The 24,008-nt window shown below is 30.5% G+C and overlaps 2 protein-coding genes and 1 long non-coding RNA gene across 7 annotated transcripts; 1 reads left to right on the top strand and 2 right to left on the bottom strand.

The window, feature by feature from the left end:
- The first annotated feature begins 428 nt into the window (after positions 1-428).
- Positions 429-3,011, top strand: LOC137827251 (uncharacterized). Of its 3 annotated transcripts, XR_011083693.1 has the most exons (4): positions 429-563; positions 807-935; positions 1,508-1,595; positions 2,713-3,011. It is a non-coding gene; the product is annotated as an uncharacterized lncRNA (long non-coding RNA). The 3 variants fall into 3 exon arrangements; XR_011083691.1 differs by lacking the exon at positions 429-563 and having other exon boundaries at positions 721-935; XR_011083694.1 differs by lacking the exon at positions 429-563 and having other exon boundaries at positions 721-935; positions 1,410-1,595.
- On the bottom strand, positions 2,779-8,481 carry LOC137827249 (uncharacterized). 3 transcript variants are annotated; one of them, XM_068633520.1, is made up of 11 exons: positions 8,249-8,481; positions 7,386-7,549; positions 6,817-6,919; positions 6,150-6,734; positions 5,989-6,066; positions 4,464-4,794; positions 4,178-4,377; positions 3,782-3,858; positions 3,520-3,621; positions 3,108-3,294; positions 2,779-3,001 (listed from the first exon to the last, which is right to left on the bottom strand). In XM_068633520.1, exons 3-11 carry the CDS (start codon positions 6,877-6,879, stop codon positions 2,831-2,833), a joined length of 1,794 nt encoding a protein of 597 aa, XP_068489621.1. In that variant the 5' UTR covers positions 6,880-6,919; positions 7,386-7,549; positions 8,249-8,481; the 3' UTR covers positions 2,779-2,830. The 3 variants fall into 3 exon arrangements, with proteins under 3 accessions (XP_068489621.1, XP_068489619.1, XP_068489620.1); XM_068633518.1 differs by having other exon boundaries at positions 6,817-6,998; positions 8,249-8,467; XM_068633519.1 differs by having other exon boundaries at positions 6,150-6,554; positions 6,817-6,998; positions 8,249-8,436.
- A 9,939-nt stretch (positions 8,482-18,420) lies between these two features.
- Positions 18,421-21,776, bottom strand: LOC137827250 (uncharacterized). Its single transcript, XM_068633521.1, has 6 exons — positions 21,589-21,776; positions 21,096-21,259; positions 20,609-20,790; positions 19,975-20,526; positions 19,816-19,893; positions 18,421-18,695 (listed from the first exon to the last, which is right to left on the bottom strand). Coding segments are annotated over exons 1-6 (1,047 nt in total). The 5' UTR covers positions 21,591-21,776; the 3' UTR covers positions 18,421-18,626.
- Between the last annotated feature and the right edge of the window lie 2,232 nt (positions 21,777-24,008).

The raw sequence follows: 24,008 nt of genomic DNA, 5'->3' as shown, positions 1-24,008 counted from the left end.
GAGCATTAAGGCTTTGTCTGCGGCCCAGGTTTTGAAGTGGAAGGTGTTGGAAAACAAGATTGCTACTAAAGTTAACTTGGCACGAGGCGGGGTGGTGGTTGATGGTTTTGATTGTTGTTTTTGCGGATTGAAAGAGGAGTCTACTAGTCATATTTACTCTTTGACTGTAGAATTGCTTGGCTTGTATGAGTTCAATGTTTCTCGTGGTTAGGAGTGTCGTCGGTTGCTCCCTTTGATCCTATTGTTCATTTCATGTAGTTTTGTAATGCACCTAAGCCTTTCAACTCTGTTATGGGGAGTGTGCGGATCTCGACGATTAGTGAGATTTGGCGTCATAGGAACAATGTCATATTTAAAAGTGATGTGGTGGATCATTATGAAATCTTCACTCACTACAAAAAATTTGCTATTTACATACCGATTAGAGAGGAAAAAGAAGTTGTGAACAAATACATACAGAAGTTTTTCGTTGCCGTGTGACGGTGGCAAGGATAGTCTCTTTTTTATTTGTTACTTTACCTCTTTCGATGATCTCTGCAGGTCTTCACGTGGGCTATCATGATGTGAGTTTTCTTGTTGGTTTCTGCTTTCTTGTGATTTTAAGGTTTGTCGTATTTGGGTTTGTCTTTCATGGGGTAAGCAAGGTTAGTCGTTTTTTTTTTCTTTGGTTTTCTTTATGAGAAATGATCCTAGAGTTGTCCATATATCTTTATTCCGGATTCTTTGTTTTCTGGTTTGCCTACTAGCTGTTTGCGTTTTAGCCGCTGACAGTCTGAAATTCTTTCATTTTGTTTGTCATTCCATAGGGTTGTCTTTGCTATTGAACCAAGAAAACACAGAAAGTTAAAAGAAACCAAAAAATAGAGAAGAGAGTTTGCGCTTTTGGTTGCTCCCACTCCCAGTCCTTGTCATTTGCTTGTCTTCTCCGCACCCAGGTTGGTTTTAAATTTTTATTAATTATATTTTATTTATAATGTATTATTAGTTTAGTATTGCGTGTATTTTTATTTTGTAGAATAGTTTTTAGATTTATAATTAGTATTGTTTTACTTAATATTCATAGAATTAATATTAATAAAGTCTTATAATTAGTATTAGAGTTTATAATAAATATTATTTTAGTTATATAATTTAAATAATTAATATTAGGGATTAGAGTAATAAAATTTAATAAGTAATTTTAAGATTTATAAATAATATTATTTTAATTATATAATTAATATTATTAAAATTTAAAATTAATATTAGGATTTATAATTAGTGTAATAAAATTTTATAAATAATTTTACAATTTTGACATTGTCAAAAAGGAAGCTTATTCGGGACTTAGGTAATGGGAAATCTATTAATTTTCTAAATGATGCTTGTTGTTTAAATGTATCTAAAGCTCATTTTGCTTAATATTTCAGATAAGGTATCTACTAATCGTCCTGCTAAAGTTGTTAACATTTGGGATAGGGATTGGTGCATTCCTTCCCTTATGAGTTTAAGATTATCTTGGTTACAGGTTGTTTTGGAAGATTATGCTATCAATGACAATTCTTATGAAGTGGTTTGGACTGAAATTAATGATGATTATCTATCGATAAAAGTTGGTAAGCAATTTTTTCATATGAGAGGAGGTGTTGGATCAAGTGTTTATCACTAGGTCAAAAATTATAATTGATAGTTAAGGCACAACTTTTTATACTAAAGAGCTTAATAATCCAGGCACCACTATAACTTATGAAACTTAGACACTTCTCTTAAATGACGTGTCGGTGTTGGATACTCGTATCAGACACCGACACTTGTAGGACCCGTATCTGTGAAGTGTCCAATTCAAAAAGTATTTGTTGGATTTCTGACAATTCTAGTACGATTTTAAAAGAATTCTAAAAAGGAAAAATACATTAATTTTCTAAAAACTCAAATTTATTGTATAAATTTTTATTATGATTATAAAAATAAGAAACAAATCCTTGTGAACCAATCATGAAAAACATTTTTCTGCTCCAAAAAATAATTTGGAACATACTTGTGCACATAAATCTTTATTGTCAATTTATATAATTCATAATTATATAATAATATAGATCTGTATCCTCGTATCCTACATTTTAGAGATTATACATATTTTCGTATCTTTGTCGTATCAGTGTCCGTGTCAGTGTCTGTGCTACATAGATTGTGACTAAACTCATCTGGCCTACACCATAGGATAAATGATGCACCCTACATCAATCTCTCCATTAGCAATTGTCCTACTAAAAATCAAACTCTTCGATTGTGAATCTACCCACCTAACATACACCACAGGACAATTGTGCCCTTTGTAATAATAATATTTCCCTAAACAATTAAAACACACTTACCCCTACTAATAATCACGACACAACTCTTTATACTTAATAACATAACCCAAGACACAACTCTTTATACTTAATAACATAACAACCCAAGTATCATGATTCTATTGTGACTTGGCCATTAGGCCTACGTCTCCTCCTACCAAATCTCTGATGTTTTGGAAATTAATTTTGACTAGACTCCCTTTGGATAATAATCTGAAAACAGGGATTAATATATATTCGATTTGTAATTTATGTATACGTATACAGTTTCAAGAGCCTTCTCTACGTCTGTTATTTGAGTGTAAAGTGACAGTTCAGTTGTGGAATTGACTATAATGCATGCTTAATTGTGTTATCAATTATGCTTTCTATTTTGCAGGTTAATAGAGGCGCATAGGTTTGTGATATTAGACTGGTTGGAATTATTCATGTTGTGTGGGGTATATCATGGTAATGCCTAGCATAAAGTTTTATGCATAAATCATTATCCTCTTGTCTTACATTTTAAAGATTACAGATGTTGAAGTGTCTTTGTTTATGTCAAGTCCTGTATCCATATCAGTCCTACATAGCTCATCACTGTAGGCAATAGCTGACAAGAAACATCTTTTAACAGCTGTTGTTGTGCAAGTTTCCTGCCATCCCTGACCTTCAGTATAATTCTCAACCTGTAATGTATACATTTTTAGAGATATTTAAGATAAAAAAAAGTATGTGAGGCTAGTAAAAAGTGCATCTTCAAAAGAAAAACATTGGACTAAAAGATTTACTTACTATATCTACAATGTTCTCGCCAACCCTAACTCCTCCAATCATATAAATGGATTCCTTGACCACTACAGCAGCACAATACCCCCGAGGATGACTCATTGGTTCCCCCATTGTCCATGCCCCAAGACGAGGATCAAACACCTCGATACTTTGAACCATTTTGTCGCCATCAAAGCCACCAAGAGCGTACCTATGCAAATCATGAAATTTATGTGAAAAACGTCTTTCGGCCAAGCCAAAAAAAATCAGATTTAGGTTATAGTTAGAACGGCGGTACTTTATCTATAGAATATTACCCTGTTTATGATTACGAACTTTGTCCAAAATGATATTAAGTTGAGCATTTCCAAACAAATACAAATTTAGATTTATAAAATTTAGTTGGTAACTTTTAAGCAGAAAATGTTGAACTCACAATTTTTCATTTAGAACAACTAAGGAATGGCAGCCCCGCTTTACATTCATGTCAGGTAATTTGGTCCAAGAATGTTCCCTAGGATCAAATCTTTCAGCAGACCTGCACTTATATAGAAGTGTCATTCCCATTAGCACAAACAAAAAATAGCATAAATTATATGGGCAAAAAAAATATCATAGTCTAGATCAACCATGTTTGCGTGATGAGTTTCAACTAATGACATAAATAAATTAAACCAAAATCAGGTTATACATATTACCTTAAGTAATCAGTTCCATCAAACCCACCAGTGGCATAAATTGCACCATTGAGTTCAACTGCAGCAAGAGCAAATCTCTGGAAATATAAAGAGCAATCAAGTTATACGCTAAATATTTTGTAGATTTTCAAAGAAATTATCGAAATGGTTTTCTTCCACGCGATAAGAGGAGACTCGGGTCATCCAACAAAGGACCAATATGCCGAAGTATTTGAAAGGTGTACACTAAACCATTTTATATTTATCTTTGGGAAAAAAGAACTGACAAAAGTCACATAATTAGGAGCTTATAAGGCTCAAAACCACATATCTCAGTTCATTTTGAAGTTACCATAATTACACCTCTCAAATCTCAAACAAAACCTAAAATATTGACCATTTAATTGTCCATTTTACCTTTTTTAGCATTGAGCTTGTAGGGATCCACCGCCCAATATCTAAATCAAGCATCTCAACATCTGAAAAGCAGTCAACTCCATTGCCGCCACCAACAGCAAAAATTTTGCCATCGAAAGCAGCACCAGACAAGCTTCCTTTCTTCTGGTTTAAAGAAGGGCGCATGGTCCAGTTATCATGAACAGGGTTGTATGATTCAACTACACAGATAGAAGATAAAAGGGTTGTCAAAACTTCATCTCATTCCAAAATATAACTAATTGAAAAGCGCAACTATATCTCATACCTGTATCATACCAAATATAACCATTTCCACCACCAAAAACATAAATTTCACCATTCAACCGCACAACTGAAGCATATGAACGAACTGAGTTCATAGGCTTACAAGGTTTGATCACACTCTGAGAAGTAGAGTACAAATCCATAGTCGCCAACCATGATTTTCCATCAAAACCTCCAATTAAAAATAATGAATCTTTGGGATCTAAATGCTGCTCAACTGTCGACTTCATTACTCCCTTCTCGACATGTTCCAAACAACTAGGGATATTACAAGCAGATTCTAAAAGCGTACAACGATCTTTAAGATGCTGAATTTCCATTTCGGCCTCAATCTGAATGACAAGTAAAAAATAAGCCAATATTGGTATGGAAAAAGACATATTATATGAAAAATAGAAAATGAGTGCAAGTAAAGGTATACCAAAAATTACTTCCAAAAGATTGTTCTAACTTCTATATCGCTCAAATTTATTCAAGTTATCTCCTACCGATTGCAATCATTTATACCCTTTTGAGCCGTAACTAATTATCTCAAGTGATCAATGGAAGCTTCTTTAGCATGTCTAATGCACACTTCATTTCTTAGTTTTTCTGACTTATCCAGCCATGCATTAATACTTTCAAGTTTCAACTCATATAATCTTCTACTTCCTAAAGACTCTATATTACATGAAACTATGTGTTCTCACAGTTAAGAGTGTTCTCAAACTTAAGAAGAAAGAAACTCCAGGTTTGGATCTTCAGAGGCCATTCCATAGATGTAGTGGGAGAGAAAGAAACTGAAAAGAACACCCTGGGGAGAACCACACCAGAAAAGCTAGTTCTTGTAGTGGGAGAATTCAAGGCCATATAAACCCTACAACAGAATCCCATAGTAACATCCCACCAGGATTTGCCACCTCAGCACCCACATGTGGATGGCAGTGTACAAGACCTCTGACTAATCTGAGATGAACACTACAATGTCGGTGTAACGACTTGTGCTGATTGCTTGCAGCTGCGAGACATGGTGGAAACCAGATTCTATACAATGGATTAGCACCTTGGGAAAACCACACCACAAAAAGCTAGCTATTGTAGTTGAAGAGCCCAAAGCCTCATAAACCCACACCAGAATTGCATACTAAGAATGTAAGACTTATTGCAACTGGATTCTACTATAACCCAAAAAAGTTGAATTTCACTACATTTAAACTATCGGATTAAACTTGCTTTATTTTGTTTCACTCTCCCACTGCATTTGCTGCAGTATAACAAATTTGTGAAAATGAGTCAATTAAACATGAAATTTCAAATCTGCAAACAGAATGTAATGAGTAACAACAAGCATAACAGTAGGTGATCCATATTTGTTAATTACTTGGCAATAATCTATAAGTGTGGTAGATTGAGAAATTCCACATGCTTGGTCAATTTCTTTAATAACCCAATACATTTTATGCATGCTACCCATATGCTTAAAAATGTTAGGAGGAGAAACAATTCAGAAATATGATAAATTTCAGACAGAATATATTAAAGAGTACCAGCTTCTGCTCCAGGTAGGAATTCCTCTCTTTTTGTATTTTCTTGAAACTTGTCAATTCTTTGACCTCTTGCACAAACTACAAATACACTAGAAGTTAGTTGCTTGAAAACAAAATTAACATATGACATTTAATGTTTTCCATCAAACATCCTCAACCACCTGAGCTATGTTGTATTGATACTCAAATGGAGGATCAAAACTTTCTTCCTTCTTATCTAAACCATCTGACACTTCCGTATAACCTTTTTCTATGCTATTCATATCAGGAGAATCATTCACATTGTTCGCCAAAGAGAACTCTTGACTTTCAGAGTTAACAGTTAATTCCTTCAGTTTCAGAAATACGCTGTTCATCTCGTCCTCATTTACATCGTTCTCAACCTCATTAGTATCTAATGGCTGGATGTGTTCTGCTAAAGAAGAATCATTTTCAGTCCAATATGTTCTTGTACTTGAGTGAGCAGAATAGTCAGTCTCTAATTCAAGCATTTTACATGTTTCATCTTCCCCCCAGGTCTCATTTGATGCAAGAGGTCGAGACAAAGTCATCCAGTTCTGTGTATTCTGCAGGACAGAATTACCAGAGACAATTGATCTAGATGATAGTACGGAAATAAGTTTGCTTGTTTGTGCATGGTCTAGCTCAAACCAGAAATGGTTATTAATATAGTAGTTGTCTGCAAGTAATTCTTTAAATTTATCTTCAGGAAGTGGCTGGCACTGAAGTCGAACACAAATTTGCACCTTAAATATTTTAATAAATAGTATGAGTATAAAAGGTTTTTCATGTATCATGACCAGAATTGTCTTCGAGTGAGTGATATACCTGTGCAGGATATTGTGTTCTCTCTGAACCATCATTAGTCCATCCATAGGGGTCTATAAACATTCTCCCTTTGCTAGCAGCCTCGAAAATTCCATGAAGCTTCCTGTCAGTATAATTAAACAAAAACAGAGGCAACCCTGGATCAATATTCCTCACATATGAGAAGTGCTGAGCTGGTAAGCCTGTTCAAAACAGATAAATGTGTACATGAGCTAGAGATTTCAATCCCTATCTTCGTTGCCAGTACTGATTTTCATATATAAATACTACAAATTTTAAGCACTGAGTTCATGAAAATATATAAGTATCTCCATGTCATATAGAGAATAACACAACAGAATTTTCATTTCAAAATTCAGAATATCGTAAATAGTTTCAAATTGTTGAGGCACTCACAGATGCAGTTTTGTTATCATCCTTAACATTGGAGACATGCGACCGCAATTGCGGTTGCATACCATTTTTCAGAGCCATATTGTCATGTAAGTGTTTCTAAATTTATACTATTAGTATTTCATGCTATATTTTTTAAAAAGGAAAAGAAGAGGGAGAGAAAGAGAAGAGCGAACCAAAGAGTTGTTTAGAAAGACACTCTTTCATTGTGGCGTTCCTGCATCCAAAGATTACCCCACCAAGTTCACTCTTCCTCAAATTTCTGCCAAATGATAGATTTGGAGAGAAAGGTTGATTCCCACTGAACTGAGAAGTATGTGCTTTCTTCCATGTCCCCGCCCTGGCATGAGAAGAGAGCGGTTATTTCCTTTACAATCTATCTCCAAATTACAGTATAAAGAAGTAAAAGTTGTCATCATCTTGAAAAGCATCACTAGTGACAAACGAAATCAAGGTTTGGAGAGTAAAAATGGGTTTTCTTATTGAAGTTATTGAAAAGATGGATAGATTATCCACAACCCAAAAAATACATACATTTGAACAAAAAAGTTAGCATAAAACACAAATGCCACAATGAAAACATACAAAGAAAGCACTTGAACAGCAAAACAATCCTACACCACATTTTAAATTTCAATTCACAAGAACCACGGAACAAGCAAATGTAGAACAGTTCAACAGTACAAACTCTAGTGCTTAAAAACTTTATCAATGTATCAAACATCATAGGTGGCATTCACTGCCCGTGCAATTAGGAACAAGAAAAGAGAACAAAATTCAAAATTGAATGAAACGGGGTTTAACCCCAAAAATCCCATAAACAACGTGCAAACTTAAGAACCTTCCATAAGTGGCATTCACTGTCCAAGAACTTGCAAGAATGGACCAAAAAAGAGAACTGACAAACCCAGTTCAAAAATCCAAAATTGATTAAATGGGGTCAAAACTCCAAAACAGCTTGGAAAAACCAAAAGCTTTCAAAGTGGTTGTGATTAACAACTGGAAAGAAAAAACAAAGTGTGTGCGTTTTGAAGCTTACATTTTTCTGGCATACACAAAGCGAACGATGAACAGAGAAAGTGAGACAATAACGAGAGATGCTCCGATGATGGACAGGGTAGACGTAACAACGTTTGGAAAGGAAAAAGGAAGAAGGAAGAAGGAACAACTTATTTCACAATGGTGTAATGTTTTTAATCGAAGTGCAAGAAAGCATAAACCCTTTGGTTTTTCAAGGCGGAAAGAAACAGTTTAGAGCGAAGAAAAAAAAAATTTCTTGATTTTTTTATTCATTTTAATAAAATAAAATAAACGGTATTGCTATTTTTTTTATATTTTATTAATATTTACTGTTAATTTTACTCATATTTTTCATAAAATTATTCTTTATAAAGAGATGAAAATGTGAGTTTTAGTTTTAGAAGGAAAGTTTAGTTATGCAAGAGGGTGTAATAACACTTTCGTTGACTCGTTTAATACAATCATATAAATTTTAAAAATATTTATTTAATTAAATGTCATAAACAATTGAATTTTAAAATAAGAAATACTTTTAGTATTCTCATTGCAATTTTCCAATAATTTGTAAAATTCAACATTTTTAATTACATTTAATTCTTTAAAATGGTAAAGACGTAAATTAATAAATTATTCACAGCAACATAAGAAATATACTTCACCATAGAAAAAACAATAAAGTGAAATCATATTTTATTTTTATACCAAACAACTTACCTTGTTCAGAAGCTACGTTCATTGAATCCAACAACAGGACAAAATTTGGAAGAAATAAAAGAACAAAAAAATAGCTTAAAATGGCAATGCCACAGTGCTTAAGAAGGAAGCATTTCCCATAACAGCAAAAGGAGCCTGGACCACAGCTTGGTTGGGTAAATTAGCAATGATTTTGGAGGGGAAAAATGAGAGGGTAGAGTTACATGAAAAGTTGTGTATGAATTCAGTATTAATGTTTCTTTCAAAGTTTACCTGCATTGGATTATTGAGCCAATTTGTTATGGTGGATAAATACTATCGTAATTGATTATGGAGACTCTCATAATTAATTATTAATTTTTTTATAGTCGGTTATGGTTGAAATAAAATTTTAAAATAGGATATCACGTTACATTGGATTTCAAAACTTTCAAACCTTTTTTTGTAATTATTTTATTAATCTGATCAAACTTATGATAAAAAAAATTATATTATATTAAAAATGCAATAAATATATATCATATTTCCTGCAATATTATTTTTCTTTGTCCTACCTCACCTCATTAATTTTGTATGTAAAACTATTTAAAAATACTATTGTCTAATTTTTTAATATTTCATATTAAAATATAGACATTTATGAGTATTAATTGTTAATTTATATATAAAATAATTTCTAATTTATAAATTTATATTTTTTAATTTTTTTATGATATTTAATTAAATAAGAGTATTTTATTCCCAAATTTAGTATTAGTTGTAGATTTTTAGGGAAGAATGGAGATTTGAACTAAAGAAGAATAATATTTGATAAAAGGAGAAAGCTCGAAGCCCATAACGCACAAAAGAGAGAAAAAAAAGTCTAACTCGTCAGCGAGAATGTGTCAAATTAATTAGGCTATTTTTATGTTTTATCATTAAGCTCATGAGCGTGATGCAGGAAGTCAGCAAATTAAGTTAAATAGGGGCTAGAGGCACAACCCTGGAGTGTCAAATGGAGAGGAAAACACCATGAATTGTAACAAATTGGGATAATGGAAGGTGCTAGAAGTATGTGTGGTTAATTCTATCCTTTGGGATTGGAAGTAATCTATTCGAACTCTTTTTTATTGAGAAAATATTTAAATATTTAAATATTTAATATTCAGTTATTGATTGATTATTGGTATTGTTGTTTTATTGATTGATTATTGGTATCCTAAATCTGACTGAAAGGTATTTTTAAGGTTCTGACCTAAACAACAATATTTAACATATTTGAGTGCTAGAAATAGACTTGAAATGTTAATTGTCATTAACGTTCGAGTGTGATTCTAAGTTGTTTTCATAAATATGCGAGAAATTGATATTTATGAAACATTCATAAGAATTTTATATGCAAGATATCGATATAAATGAATTTTCTACGGGCATCAATTTCAATCAAAGAACTTAATATTGACATGCTAATCAAAATACACGAGAGTGAGAGAGACGAAAAATAATCCCTATTTTTTCAACTTGAAGCAACTAATTCCTTGTCTATTTTCTTATTGATCATTGCCAACACAATTAATTCAACACTTTTTTTTATTGTTTTGTTCTATATTTAGCAATTATTGTACTTGATAATTCATTGTTTCTTGCATCACCGATATCCATCCTTAGAAACAATTATTACTTTTGACAATACGGTGCATTTGTCGTAGAAAGTCATAAAGTGTTTTTGGCGTCGTTCAGATATCAATTTGATTTTTTAGTATGAATTCCTAAATATTGTAAATATTTTAACTATTTTTATTTTTTTGTTAATAGTTCTTAATTTTTGTTTATATTGGTTGATTGTGTTTATATTTTTTTATTGTTTTTATTTTGCTTTATTTATTTAATTGAATATTTGTTTTATTTTTAGATTTTATTTGCAGATTTTGTTTTTATTTTATTTTGTTTATTTTGATTTGAATTCATTCTGTTTTTTTTTTTAAATTTTGTTTATATTTGTTTACTGTTTTTTATTTATTTTGTTTATTGTTTTATTTTTGTTTATTTTGCAAAAAAAAATTAAGTTGTTTTTATTTTATCCTTAAATCTATTTTGAATTTATTTTATTTTATTTTTCAATGTTATTTAAACAAAAAAAATACTCTATTTTTCTCACTAATAAGATAGTAACATGACAGAAGAACAAACATCACTCCCTAAGAGGACACTTGGAGATTATGTCATGTACTAAGGGTCAATGCATTTTTCTAGTATTGCAATACCTGCTACCGCCAAGGCCTTGAAAATAATCCTGATTTTCTCTCTCTCATCAGTGCCTATCAATTTACAGTAATGGAACATGAAGATTCATATTCAAATTTGGATACATTTTATGAATTGGTAGGAACAATGGGTTTTCAATCAAGTGATCTTGAAAATGTTTATATGCGCTTGTTTTCTTTTTCATTGGCAGGAAAGGCTAAGGAATGGTTCAAATCACTTCCAAATCAAAGCCTCACTAGCTGGAAGGATGTAGAGAAAAAAAATTTGCAGAGATTTTTTCCAATCTATCGCTACATCAAAGCAAAGTTTGAAATTTTTTGTGTTTAGACAAGGAGTAGATGAATCATTCTATGAGACATGGGAAATATTTAAAATGATGCTTAGAAAATGCCCAAATCATGGGTTTGAAGATATTGCTCAACTGAGCATATTTCTCACTGGTCTCAGATTTGACACAAAGATACTCTTAGATGCTGCAGCTAGCGACACAATGATGGCCATTGATGTAGAACAAGCAACAAGATTTATTGATGCATTGGCATCAATTGATTATAAAGCCCAACATGATGAACAAGGTCTTCAGAATAAATGGTCGTTAGAAGATGCACTATTGGCTAAAAATAAGATTCTAACACAACAGATTGAGCAACTAACTGCACAAATGGCTAAATTGCCCCAACAACTATATGTTGTTCATTCATGTCAAAGCTAGAGTCAATCAATCAGATGATATTTTTGTGGAGGTGATCATTCTAATGGCATTGTTCTTATCATAACAATTCACCTGAAGCTGAGGATCCATCAGTTCTTGAAAGAATGAGTAAAGCTGAAGATGCCCTAGCAAAGATTGTGAGCGCGTAGGACAATATTGTGAAAGCGCAGGACAATAGCATGACCATGATTAGGAGTATAGAGATTCAGATGGGACATATGGCCAAACAAGTTGCACAAATTGCGAAAGGACAAAGTGACTAGTTTTCAGTCAACAACCAAACCAACCCAATAGAGCATTGCAATGAAATTGCCACCGAGCGTGGTAAAATAATAGGAGAGAGGGATGGTAAGATTGTAGGGGCTTAGAAAGAAAAAAGATGAGTCTGAGAGGGAAATAGATGAGAAAGAGAGAGAAAAGAAGAGAAGTGATGAAGAAAAAATAATAAATAAGGAGAGAGGTGTTCTTGAATAGGGGGCTAAAGTCACAACCTTAGGGTGTCATATGAGAGGAAAATGCTGATAAAAAAAAGATGAGGGGAAAACACCATTGAATGAATTGTAACCAATTGGGAGAATGGAAGGTGCTAGAAGTATGCATGGCTAATTCTACGCTTTGGGATTACGAATAATCTGTTCAAACTCTTATGTATTGAAGTCATATTTAAAGATTTAATATTTGTTCTTGATTGATTATTAGTATTATTATTTTACTTCTAAACAGTTGCGACAATTTGAGAACCGAGAGGTATTTTTAGGGTTCTAACCTAGACAACAATGCTTAACATATTTGAGTGCTAGAAATACGTTTGAAATGTTAATTGTCATTAACGTCTGAGTGTGATTATAAGTTTTTTGTATAAATATGCGATAAATTGATATTTAGGAAATATTTTTAAGAATTTTATATGCGAGAAATCGATATAAATGAATTTTCTACCGGCATCATTTTCAATCAAAGAACTTAATATTAACATGCTAATCAAAATACATGAGAGTGAGAAAGATGAAACCTAATCCCTATTATTCCAACTTGAAGCAACCAAATTCTTTGTCTATTTTCTTGTTGATCATATCCAACTCCTTCAATTTCAACACATTTTTTTATTATGTCTTTATATTTAGCGAATTTTGTCCTTCATAATTCAATTGTTTCTTATGGAATCGATATATGTCTTTAGAAACAATTATTACTTCTAACAACACGGTGCACTTGCTGTAGAAAGTCATCAATATGCACCTAATAAATTCAAATAAAATTATCATCTTTTGATTAAGTATTATAATAAATATTAAAATTAAAACAAAAAATAATACATATGGTTTTATTTTAATATTTTTTTGTATTTTTCTTATTTACTTATAGTAATTAAAATATTATGTTTTCTTATTTATGTTTTTAATATCATTTTACTTGTGTTAATATATTTTTATGAAACTTATTTCATTTATGTTCGAATTACAATGTTTGATGTATGTTTATTACGAATTTTAATTTTCTACATTGTATTATAATTACAAATATTATTATCTTTACCTAAATATATTGGTTTAAAATATTTAAATATTATAATTTTTTTTTTAATTATAAATTTCAAATAAAAATAATTAAATATATATATATACTTTTAATTATAAACATTATTCTATTTCAAATTCAATTTTAGAAATATCGGAATAGATATAAATATTTCATTTTTATTTTTATTTTAATTCAATTATTTTTAAATTTCATGAAAAGACTATTACACTCAAATCTACTTATTTCTATTCATTTTATATTTATCCAAATAACATAATTTTTCATTCTTCTTACTCTTCTTTTTTTTCTTTCCACCCCAACTCCATCCAAATAAAGGTTAAATAATCAAAATTATGAGAATTCTAAGAATATAAATTCAAACAATATTTGTATCTTCAAAAATAAAATAATAAGTAAATAAAAATAAATTTACAATTTTTAATACTAAAAGAATTCAAATATCTTATTAATTTAAGTTTCATTTGAAAAAATAATTTAATTACTTTAATATAAGGACTTTTAAACAATGTTATGAGGAGAGAATAATCATCAATGCGTTTTCTATTTATGCTGATATAGAAAAGTAATTATTATGTATATTTTTTAATATTTAATACCCGTTACGGATTCATCGTAATAATAATCCCTAAAATGTCATCTTTTTATTTATCCAAGGAAATTGGGCTCTCCGACAGTCAAATTCCCACCTACATTTTCTTCTCGGTTGAAAATCCTTCCAAAATTTGATTTCTTACAAATCTGGATTCAAGAAAATATTTACTATTATTTTTTAAAATATCTAAAGAATAAGAATATTTGAAAAAAAAAATTAAATTTGTAATAAAAATAATGATTTAAAAGTATTAATAGAATTTTTGAGAATAAATTTTGGTTGGATTGAGAAAGAGAAAATTAAAAAGTTATTGAAATCTAAAAAAATATAATTTTTTAATATTGATTTATAATATTATTTAGAAAAAAATTATTATTAGTGCAGTGGTTTTATAGAAAAATAGAATGAAAGATTTGAGAAAAATATTAAAATTTACTATATTAGTAATATGATTGGTAATAATAATTTTTAAAAATAAAATAGAAATTATAAAAAATTTGGAATATAAATTAGAATTTTTTAAAATTAATACAGTGATTTAAATAAAATTGAAATTATTTTTCGTGGTGTAAATAAATGAAATAAAAGGGAATTAATTTGATAATTTTATTGTTATTTGTACGATGATAAATAATTTTATGAATGTTAAAAAAATGGAAAGAAATTTTTTTTGTTTAATAATACCTTGGACGGGTAAGAATGTTTGAAATGATTATTAAAAAATATAATTGATGTTATAAATTTGGGGATAAAAATTGAAAATAATAAATAATGATTGTAGGATTAAAATTATAATTTGAAGACCTGGAATTAAGACAAAAATCGTAATTGGAATGAAAATTATTTTTAATATAAACATAATTTTATATATTTAATAAACTGTAATAGGAAATTAATGTAATAATATTTATGAAAAGAGTTATATAGGAAAAAAACAAAGAAATTTGAATATGTATTGACTACTAATTAAAGTATCTTTTATTTAATAATCAAGAGTGTCGGGAGAAAATACTTGTAATTCATGGAAATATTATGATTATAATAAAAGTGATATAGATTTATTTAAAGTGTAGATTTTTTATGTCGTAATATTCAATGTAGGTACTATATTGTAACTTTCAAACTAATTAATCAGTTATTGTTTTATGTAAATCTTTGGTTAGTGTTTTATGTAAATCTTTGGACATGAGTTAAGAAAGATAATTATTTTTTTTTAATGATGGATGATTTGTGTGATATCAACATTATTTTGTATTTATTTTGAGTTACCTATGAGTTTTCAATTAAGAACTTGAATTAGATGTCAATAATTAATTGTTGTAACTATTTTTTTTTGTCTCCTCTATATTGTAGTATTTCATATGTTGTCAAATAATTTATTGAAAAAATAATTGTGTGGGGTTGACTTTTTTTAGGGTTCAACATTAGTAGGTTAGACGGTAACTATTTGGACTTTCTAACTATTTGGACTTTTTATTATGATGATTTGTTGGATAAGTCCTTTGTAGTATGAATGACAAAGCAGGGTTAACCATGAAGATTGGTCCGCGACCCGTTAAGAAAAAATACGAAGAACTGTCTATTTTATCCCGTTAGACCATTTAGACTCGTCTTGCATAATCCGCTGCTCGTGTAGGTCAAGTGCGGGGCGGACTGGCTCGCCTAACCCACATATCTTAAAAATCTAGAGATTTTTGTTTCCACCCCATAATTTCTTTTTGCATCCTCGTTCTAAAAAATTCTAAAATTATCCTTTCCAAATTTTATAATAGGAAATACAAATATGGATTGTGTAATCTGAAATATTGTACAATTCGAAACATAAATTTTAACTTTCGGATTCTATAACTCGGGAAGTCTTTGGACATCATTATAATATTTTTACCCATATCTTATTATGTATTTATTGTGAGAATAATACTATGAGATCATTTACCTAATTCATCAAAATAAGAACAAAATTAACTTAATAAACAAAAAATAAATTTAGTCAAAATTTATATTTCATTAATTTTTTTTAAAAAAGAACTTTTTATGCAAGTTGACCCTTATGCGGAGCAGGCCAATAAAATTAACCTGCATTCTCTATGCGGGGCAGGCCAACCCACATTATCATCCCTACCTCTTAGTAGATTATAGCTTCTGCAGAATTGATCGGGTATTGATTTGTTCAAGAGTTTGATGTAGTGGGGAGTTTAGAGTCACAAAATTCTTTCATGGATATTGTTATAATGACTACAGTTCAATCATTGTAGCAAATGAAAATTGATACTTCAAAATTAATAATTGAGAAACATTGTCATCAATTAATATTTGAACAAACATTATACCTAATTTGATCGTGTTTCATTAGTTAAGATTGGTAGTAGTACAACTTCTTCAATGTTATTTGATCAGGAAGTCCCAAAGTAAAACACACTTTTTCCTTCGAAATGAGAGAAGGTACAATTGTGAGATACGAAACAATTTAGGATATGGACATTCTAAGTTGAATGCTTCATCAATTTCTGTTATTTGACCATTTGCAAAGACAACAACACGATTAGAATTGAAAAATTTATTTATGTCTATGATACAAATTTGGTCCATTTGAAGAAGAATTTTCACATTGTAAAAAGATGAAAGATTTTGTATGTTTGGTCAAAAGGGTGTATTTTAGCTTAATGGTTTTAGTGTGGTGGATGGTTAAATTTATTATCAGGAATCAAATGCCTACAACTAAACAAGGTTGTTGTGACATGTGAAAATAATGGTGTATATTAGATCAACTATTTTTGACAGGTCTGAGGGCAGGAACATCAAATGATAAAATGATGTTACAACATTAATGTTGGTGAGATTCCAACCGTGTAGAACATATTTTTTAGTTGTGTGCGCTAACAAAAACTAATTATGGAGGATTGATGTGACGGTGCATATTATTGTGTTGTGTGCTTTGATGAAAAGTCATTTATGAAGGACTAATGTGGCTATTCACATTGTTGAGTAGTGTGCCCTGACGAAAAAACTATTTATAGGTGGCTGATGTGACGGTGCCTAACGTGTCTTGCCATAAATCACATTATGGAGACATGTGGACACTTTTTGTATATATTCAAAGCAAATTTTGGATGGGTGTTGTTTGTGTAACATTATTGCCATTGTGAATTATTTTATATGTTTGTTCTTTACTACTTGAATTTTTTTGTTAAGTACTACAAAGTTGAAGTATATGTTGAAGATGAAGAGGAAAACAATATGAAATGTTTATTCATTAAATATTTGAGAACATGGCACACAAATTATGTTGTCTTAAATAAAACATAATCAACAACGAGAATTGGATGTCCCCAACAATGTTGGGATATGTTCTTTTAGTGTGTTGAGGCTTGTAATAGTAAGAATATTTTTTGGATCGAAAATGTTGTTCCCTTATTTTTGGATAGACAATGTTGTTCCCTTATCTTACCTAAATTAGGTTTCTCCTTTGATGCTCTTTTCATTTCTAGATTTGGGTATATTATCTTCCTAGTATAAGGAGACCAATACTTTTCATTTATGAGTTCTCCAAAGAACCTTCATAAACATGAGAGACTTATTCCAATAGGTACACATGTATGATATACATAGCAAAATCATGGTGTGCATGTTTGCATGAAGTAAAAACAAAGGGACATGAGATGTATAGTTTTTGGAATTTTCCATAGTCACACCATAAATCGTCCAAGCAGATTGTAAATCGCCCTAATGGTCGTACCTCTCTTGAATTTTTGTGTTTCCAACACCAAAAATTTAATGTTAAAAAAAAAACATTATATGAGTGCTTGTCTTATATTATGTCTCATATATGCATCATATATGTCTTTGTTGTCACTTCAAAGTAGACATGACCAACAATCATCATGATTGTCATCTACCTGTGAAGAACTTGTTGTAAAGGGTGTATGTTGTCATTACCATAGAAGAAATTAAAGGATTTCTTGTTTTCTTTAGAATTGAGTCGATCGACTCTCCAAGATTTATAGTCATATGTCCCACCTATTATTCCATGCAAGAGTCCACTTGTCCATCGTGATATTATTTAGCCATTCTGTACGTTAGGGTTTACTTCTCTTACTGTGTTATAGTAGTAAAAGAATGTGGCTTTTTCATTTGTTATAAATGTAGTTATTAAAACAATTGGACAAAAAAGAAATGATAAATTATGAATTGAATGAGAATACATATCAAAAGAATTACATATGTTCACAACATATTTCTGAATCACTCGTGAAGTTGTGTTATACGTCAAATGAAGTAAACTGCACGTAATTGTTGTTATTTCAACTACTATAATCTTTAGAGTATACACTATTGAGATATTTGCGGCAGGAAAAAATGAGGTAGATGCCATCCTCTGAAGTTACCTATGTTTGTAGGTTCCACAAGATAAAGAATCAAGTCTCAACATACAATGGCAAAGGCAATTGGTAATACATTGTTGTGCTCATTTTTTACAACTATGACCAATAGTGTACAAGAACTGGAAAATTTGAAATCATCAATACATGGTTTGAAGTTCTAGAAAGCCCTCTTGAAGATAATGGTTTGAAGGTTTAGAAAGCCCTCTTAGAAGATAATATCGGCCACATCCAACTAGTTGCCTTGATATTCTAGAAGTGTACAACGATCTTTAAGATGCTGAATCTCCATTTCTGCCTCAATCTGAATGATAAGTACAAAATAAGTCAAAATTGATACGGAAAAAAAAATATTATATGAAAAATAGAAAATGAGGGCAAGTAAAGGTATGCCGAAATTACTTCCAAAAGATGTTCTAACTTCTATATCACTCAAATTTATTCAAGTTATCTCCAACCAATTGCAATCATTTATACCTTTTTGAGCCGTAACTAATTATCTCAAGTAATCAATGCAAGCTTTTTTGGCATGTTTAATGCACACTTCATTTCTTAGTTTTTCTGACTTATCCAGCCAGTCAGCCATGCATTAATACTTTCAAGTTTCAACTTATATAATCTTCTCCTTCCTAAAGACTCTAAATTACATGAAACTATGTGTTCTCACACTTAAGAGTGTTCTCAAACTTAAGAAGAAAGAAACTCCAGGTTTGGATCTTCAGAGGCCATTCCATAGATGTAGTGGGAGAGAAAGAAACTGAAAAGAATACCCTGGGGAGATCCACACCACAAAAGCTATTTCATGTACTTGGAGAATCCAAGGCCGTATAAACCCTACAACAGAATCCCATTGTAACATCCACCAGAATTTGCCACCTCCGCACCCACATGTGGATGGCAGTGTACTAGACCTTTGACTAATCTGAGATGAACACTACAATGTCGGTGTAACGACTTGTGCTGCTTGCTTGCAGCTGCGAGACATGGTGGAAACCAGATTCTATACAATGGATTAGCACCTTGGGAGAACCACACCACAAAAAGCTAGCTATGGTAGTTGAAGAACCCAAAGCCTCATAAACCCACACCAGAATTGCATACTAACAATGAAAGACTTATTGCAACTGGATTCTACTATAACCCAAAAAAGTAAAATTTCACTACATTTAAACTATCGGATTAAACTTGCTTTATTTGTTTCACTCTCCCACTGCATTTGCTGCAGTATAACAAATTTGTGAAAATGAGTCAATTAAACATGAAATTTCAAATCTGCAAACAGAATGTAATGAGTAAAAACAAGCATAACAGTAGGTGATCTACATATTTGGAGACTTCAAACAGTATAATAGAAGTTAAAAGTTGCATAAGGGTTTAATTACTTTACAAGAATCTTTAAGTGTGGTAGGTTGAGAAAAGATTACCAGCTTCTGCTCCAGGTAGGAATTCTTCTCTGTCTGTATTTTCTTGAAACTTGTCAATTCTTTGACCTCTTCCAATAACTACAAATACACTAGAAGTTAGTTGCTTGGAAACAAAATTAACATGACATTTAATGTTTTCCATCAAACATCCTCAACCACCTGAGCTATGTTGTATTGATACTCAAATGGAGGATCAAAACTTTCTTCCTTCTTATCTAAACCATCTGACACTTCCGTATAACCTTTTTCTATGCTATTCATATCAGGAGAATCATTCACATTAACAGTTAATTCCTTCAGTTTCAGAAATACGCTGTTCATCTCGTCCTCATTTACTTCGTTCTCAACCTCATTAGTATCTAATGGCTGGATGTGTTCTGCTAAAGAAGAATCATTTTCAGTCCAATATGTTCTTGTACTTGAGTGAGCAGAATAGTCTGTCTCTAATTCAAGCATTTTAGATGTTTCATCTTCCCCCCAAGTATCATTTGATGTAAGAGGTCGAGACAAAGGCATCCAGTTCTGTGTATTCTGTAGGACAGAATTACCAGAGACAATTGATCCAGATGATAGTACGGAAATAAGTTTGCTTGTTTGTGCATGGTCTAGCTCAAACCAGAAATGGTTATGAATGTAGTAGTTGTCTGCAAGTAATTCTTTAAATTTATCTTCAGACAGTGGCTGGCACTGAAGTCGAACACAAATTTTCACCTTAAATATTATAATAAAGAGTATGAGTATAAAAGGCTTTTCATGTATCATGACCAGAATTGTCTTCGAGTGAGTGATATACCTGTGCAGGATATAGTGTTCTCTCTGAACCATCATTAGTCCATCCATAGGGGTCTATAAACATTCTCCCTTTGCTAGCAGCCTCGAAAATCCCATGAAGCCTCCTGTTAGTATAATTAAACAAAAACAGAGGCAACCCTGGATCAATATTCTTCACATAAGAGAAGTGCTGAGCTGGTAAGCCTGTTCAAAACAGATAAATGTGTACATGAGCTAGAGATTTCAATCCTTATCTTCGTTGCCAGTACTGATTTTCATATATAAATACTACAAATTTTAAGCACTAAGTTCATGAAAAGATATAAGTATCGCCATGTCATATAGAGAATAACACAACAGAAATTTCATTTCAAAATTCTGAATATCGTAAATAGTTTCAAATTGTTGAGGCACTCACAGATGCAGTTTTGTTGTCATCCTTAACATTGCAGACATGCGGCCGCAATTTTAAAAAGGAAAAGAAGAGGGAGAGAAAGAGAAGAACGGACCAAAGAGTTGTTTCGATAGACACTCTTTCTTTGTGGCGTTCTTGCATCCAAAGATTACGCCACCAAGTTCACTCTTCCTCAAATTTCTACCAAATGATGGATTTGGAGAGAAAGGTTGATTCCCACTGAACTGAGAAGTTTGTGCTTTCTTCCATGTCCTCGCCCTGGCATGAGAAGAGAATGGTTATTTCCTTTACAATCTATCTCCAAATTAGCATAAAACACAAATGGCACAATGAAAACATACAAAGAAAGCACTTCTCAAGAACAGCAAAAACGATCCTACAACATATTTTAAATTTCAATTCACAAGAACCAAGCAGATGTAGAACAGTTCAACAGTACAAACTCTAGTGCCTAAAAACTCGATCAATGTATCAAACATCATAGGTGGCATTCACTGCCCATGCAATTAGGAACAAGAAAAGAGAACAACATGCAAAGAACTTGCAAGAATGGACCAAAAACAAAGTGTGTGCGTTTTGAAGCTTACATTTTTCTGGCATACACAAAGCGAACGATGATGAACAGAGAAAGTGAGAGAATAACGAGAGATGCTCCGGTGAGGGACAGGGTAACAAATAGTGTCGAAGACGTAACAAGGTTTGGAAAGAAAGAAGGAACAGGTTATTACACAACGGTGTAATGTTTTTAATAAAGGGCAAGAAAGCATTTCCCTTCGGTTTTTTTTAGGCGGAAAGAAACAGTTTAGAGCGAAGAAGAAAAAATAAACTTGATTTTTTTATTCATTTTAATCAAATAAAATAAACGGTTTATTCAATTAAATGTCATAAACAATTGAATTTTAAAATAAGAAATACTTTTAGTATTCTCATGGCAATTTTCCAATAATTTGTAAAACTCAACATTGTTAATTACATTTAATTATTTAAAATGATAAAGACGTAAATTAATAAAGGGTGTAGATATGTTGACGTGTACATATACCTAATATACTAATAAATTAATATTTTAATAATATTTATTTTGCTTTTCAATTTAAAATATTATTACATTATTATAAAGATATGTGAAGTGTGTGTTGTTTATCATTCACAGTGTCAAAGAAAAGTTTTTCATTAATAAATTATTCAGGAATAATATAGCGGCCGTATTTAGGAAAAATGTTGATAGAAACCGTAAAGCAGTGGATAAATAAAGAGAATAGAAATATTAAACTGAAAATTAACACAAGAAATATAGTTCACCATAGAAAAAACAATAAAGTGAAATCGTATTTTATTTTTATGACAAACAACTTACCTTATTCAGAAGCTACGTTCACTGAATTCAACATCCGAACAAAATTTGTAAGAAATAAAAGAACAAAAATTTAGCTAAAAATGGCAATGCCACACAGTGCTTAAGATGGAAGCATTTCCATATCAGCAAAAGGAGCCGGGACCACATTGATTCATTCACAAGGAACATTAATTCTTTGTTTGATTAGGAAACTCATACACTTATCACGTGTTAGTGTGGAATATACGTATTGGATACCGATACTCGTAGGACATGTATCCGTGAAGTGTCCAGTTCAAAAATTATTTAATGGATTTCTGATAATTCTAACACAATTTTAAAAAAGAAAAATATATTAATTTTTTAAAATCTCAAACTTATTATATAAATTTTTATTATGATTATAAAAATAAGAAACTAATTTTTTTTGAATCAATAATAAAAATCATTTTTCTGCTAAAAAAATTTAGAACATACTTGTGTACATAAATGTTTATTGTCAATTTATTTAATTTATAATTATATAATATATAGACTCATGTCCGTATCGTATCAGTATCCGTGTCAGTGATACATAGGAGGCAAGTGTAGATTTGAGGAACAATGATTTTGGAGGGAAAAAAGATGAAAATGAAAAGTTGTGTATGAATGGTTCAACTATTAATGTTCTTTCAAAGTTTACGTGCATTGGATTATTGAGCCAATTTGTTATGGTGAATAAATACTATCGTAATTGATTATGGAGTCTCTCATAAGTAATTATTAATTTTTTATAGTCCGTTATGGTTTAAATAATATTTTAAAAGAGGGTATCACGTTATATTGGATTTCAAAACTTTGTTGTTATTTTGTGTTGTACATCCATCGTTTTTCAAACTTTTTTTTTATAATTATTTTATTTATTTGATCAACTTTATGATAAAAATGTATACTATATTAAAAATGCAATAAATATATATCATATTTCCTGCAATATTATTTTTCTTTGGCCTACCTCAACTCATTAATTGTATTTTGTTTGTAAAACTATTTAAAAGTAACATATACACTTAATATGTAAATTCAAATAAAATTATCATCTTTTGATTAAGTATTCTAATAAATATTTAAATTTCAGACAAAAAATAATACATACGGTTTTATTTTAATATTATTTCTTTTTAATTTTTTCTTATTTAATTATAGTAATTAAAATATTATATATTTTTTTGTTTTTAATATTATTTTACTTGTGTTACTATATTTTTATGACACTTATTTCATTTACATTTGAATTATAATTTTTGATGTATGTTTATTACGAATTTTAATTTTCTACCAACACGATATATATTATAATTACGAATATTTTATCTAAAAATATTGATTAAAAATGTTTAAATATTATAATTGTTTTTTAATTATAAATTTCAAATAAAAATAATTATATATATATATATATTTAATTATAAACATTATTCTCTATTTCAAATCCTAGAAATATAGGTATAAATATAGATATTTAAATATTTATCTTTATTTTAATTTAAATATTTCTCAATTTGGTGATTGTGAGTATTACACTCAAATATTTTTACTTTCTACTTATTTTACATTCATCCAAATAACATAATTTTTTACTTTTTTTTCTACTTTCCTTTCCTCTCTACCCCAACTTCATCCAAACAAATA

Source organism: Phaseolus vulgaris, chromosome 8 (genome assembly GCF_000499845.2).
Source record: "Phaseolus vulgaris cultivar G19833 chromosome 8, P. vulgaris v2.0, whole genome shotgun sequence".
Classification (NCBI taxonomy): Eukaryota; Viridiplantae; Streptophyta; class Magnoliopsida; order Fabales; family Fabaceae; genus Phaseolus; species Phaseolus vulgaris.
Note: the sequence above shows the minus strand (reverse complement) of the source record. Positions and strands in the feature narration are given on the sequence as shown.

Coding starts and splice junctions, on each gene's coding strand:
- LOC137827249 (XM_068633518.1), bottom strand. Junction 6,067..6,149: donor ATCAATACAACATAGCTCAG/GTGGTTGAGGAT, acceptor GTGTATTTGTAG/TTTGTGCAAGAGGTCAAAGA. Junction 3,859..4,177: donor CAAGCTCAATGCTAAAAAAG/GTAAAATGGACA, acceptor TTATATTTCCAG/AGATTTGCTCTTGCTGCAGT.
- LOC137827250 (XM_068633521.1), bottom strand. Junction 20,527..20,608: donor GAACACTATATCCTGCACAG/GTATATCACTCA, acceptor ATAATATTTAAG/GTGAAAATTTGTGTTCGACT. Junction 19,894..19,974: donor ATCAATACAACATAGCTCAG/GTGGTTGAGGAT, acceptor GTGTATTTGTAG/TTATTGGAAGAGGTCAAAGA.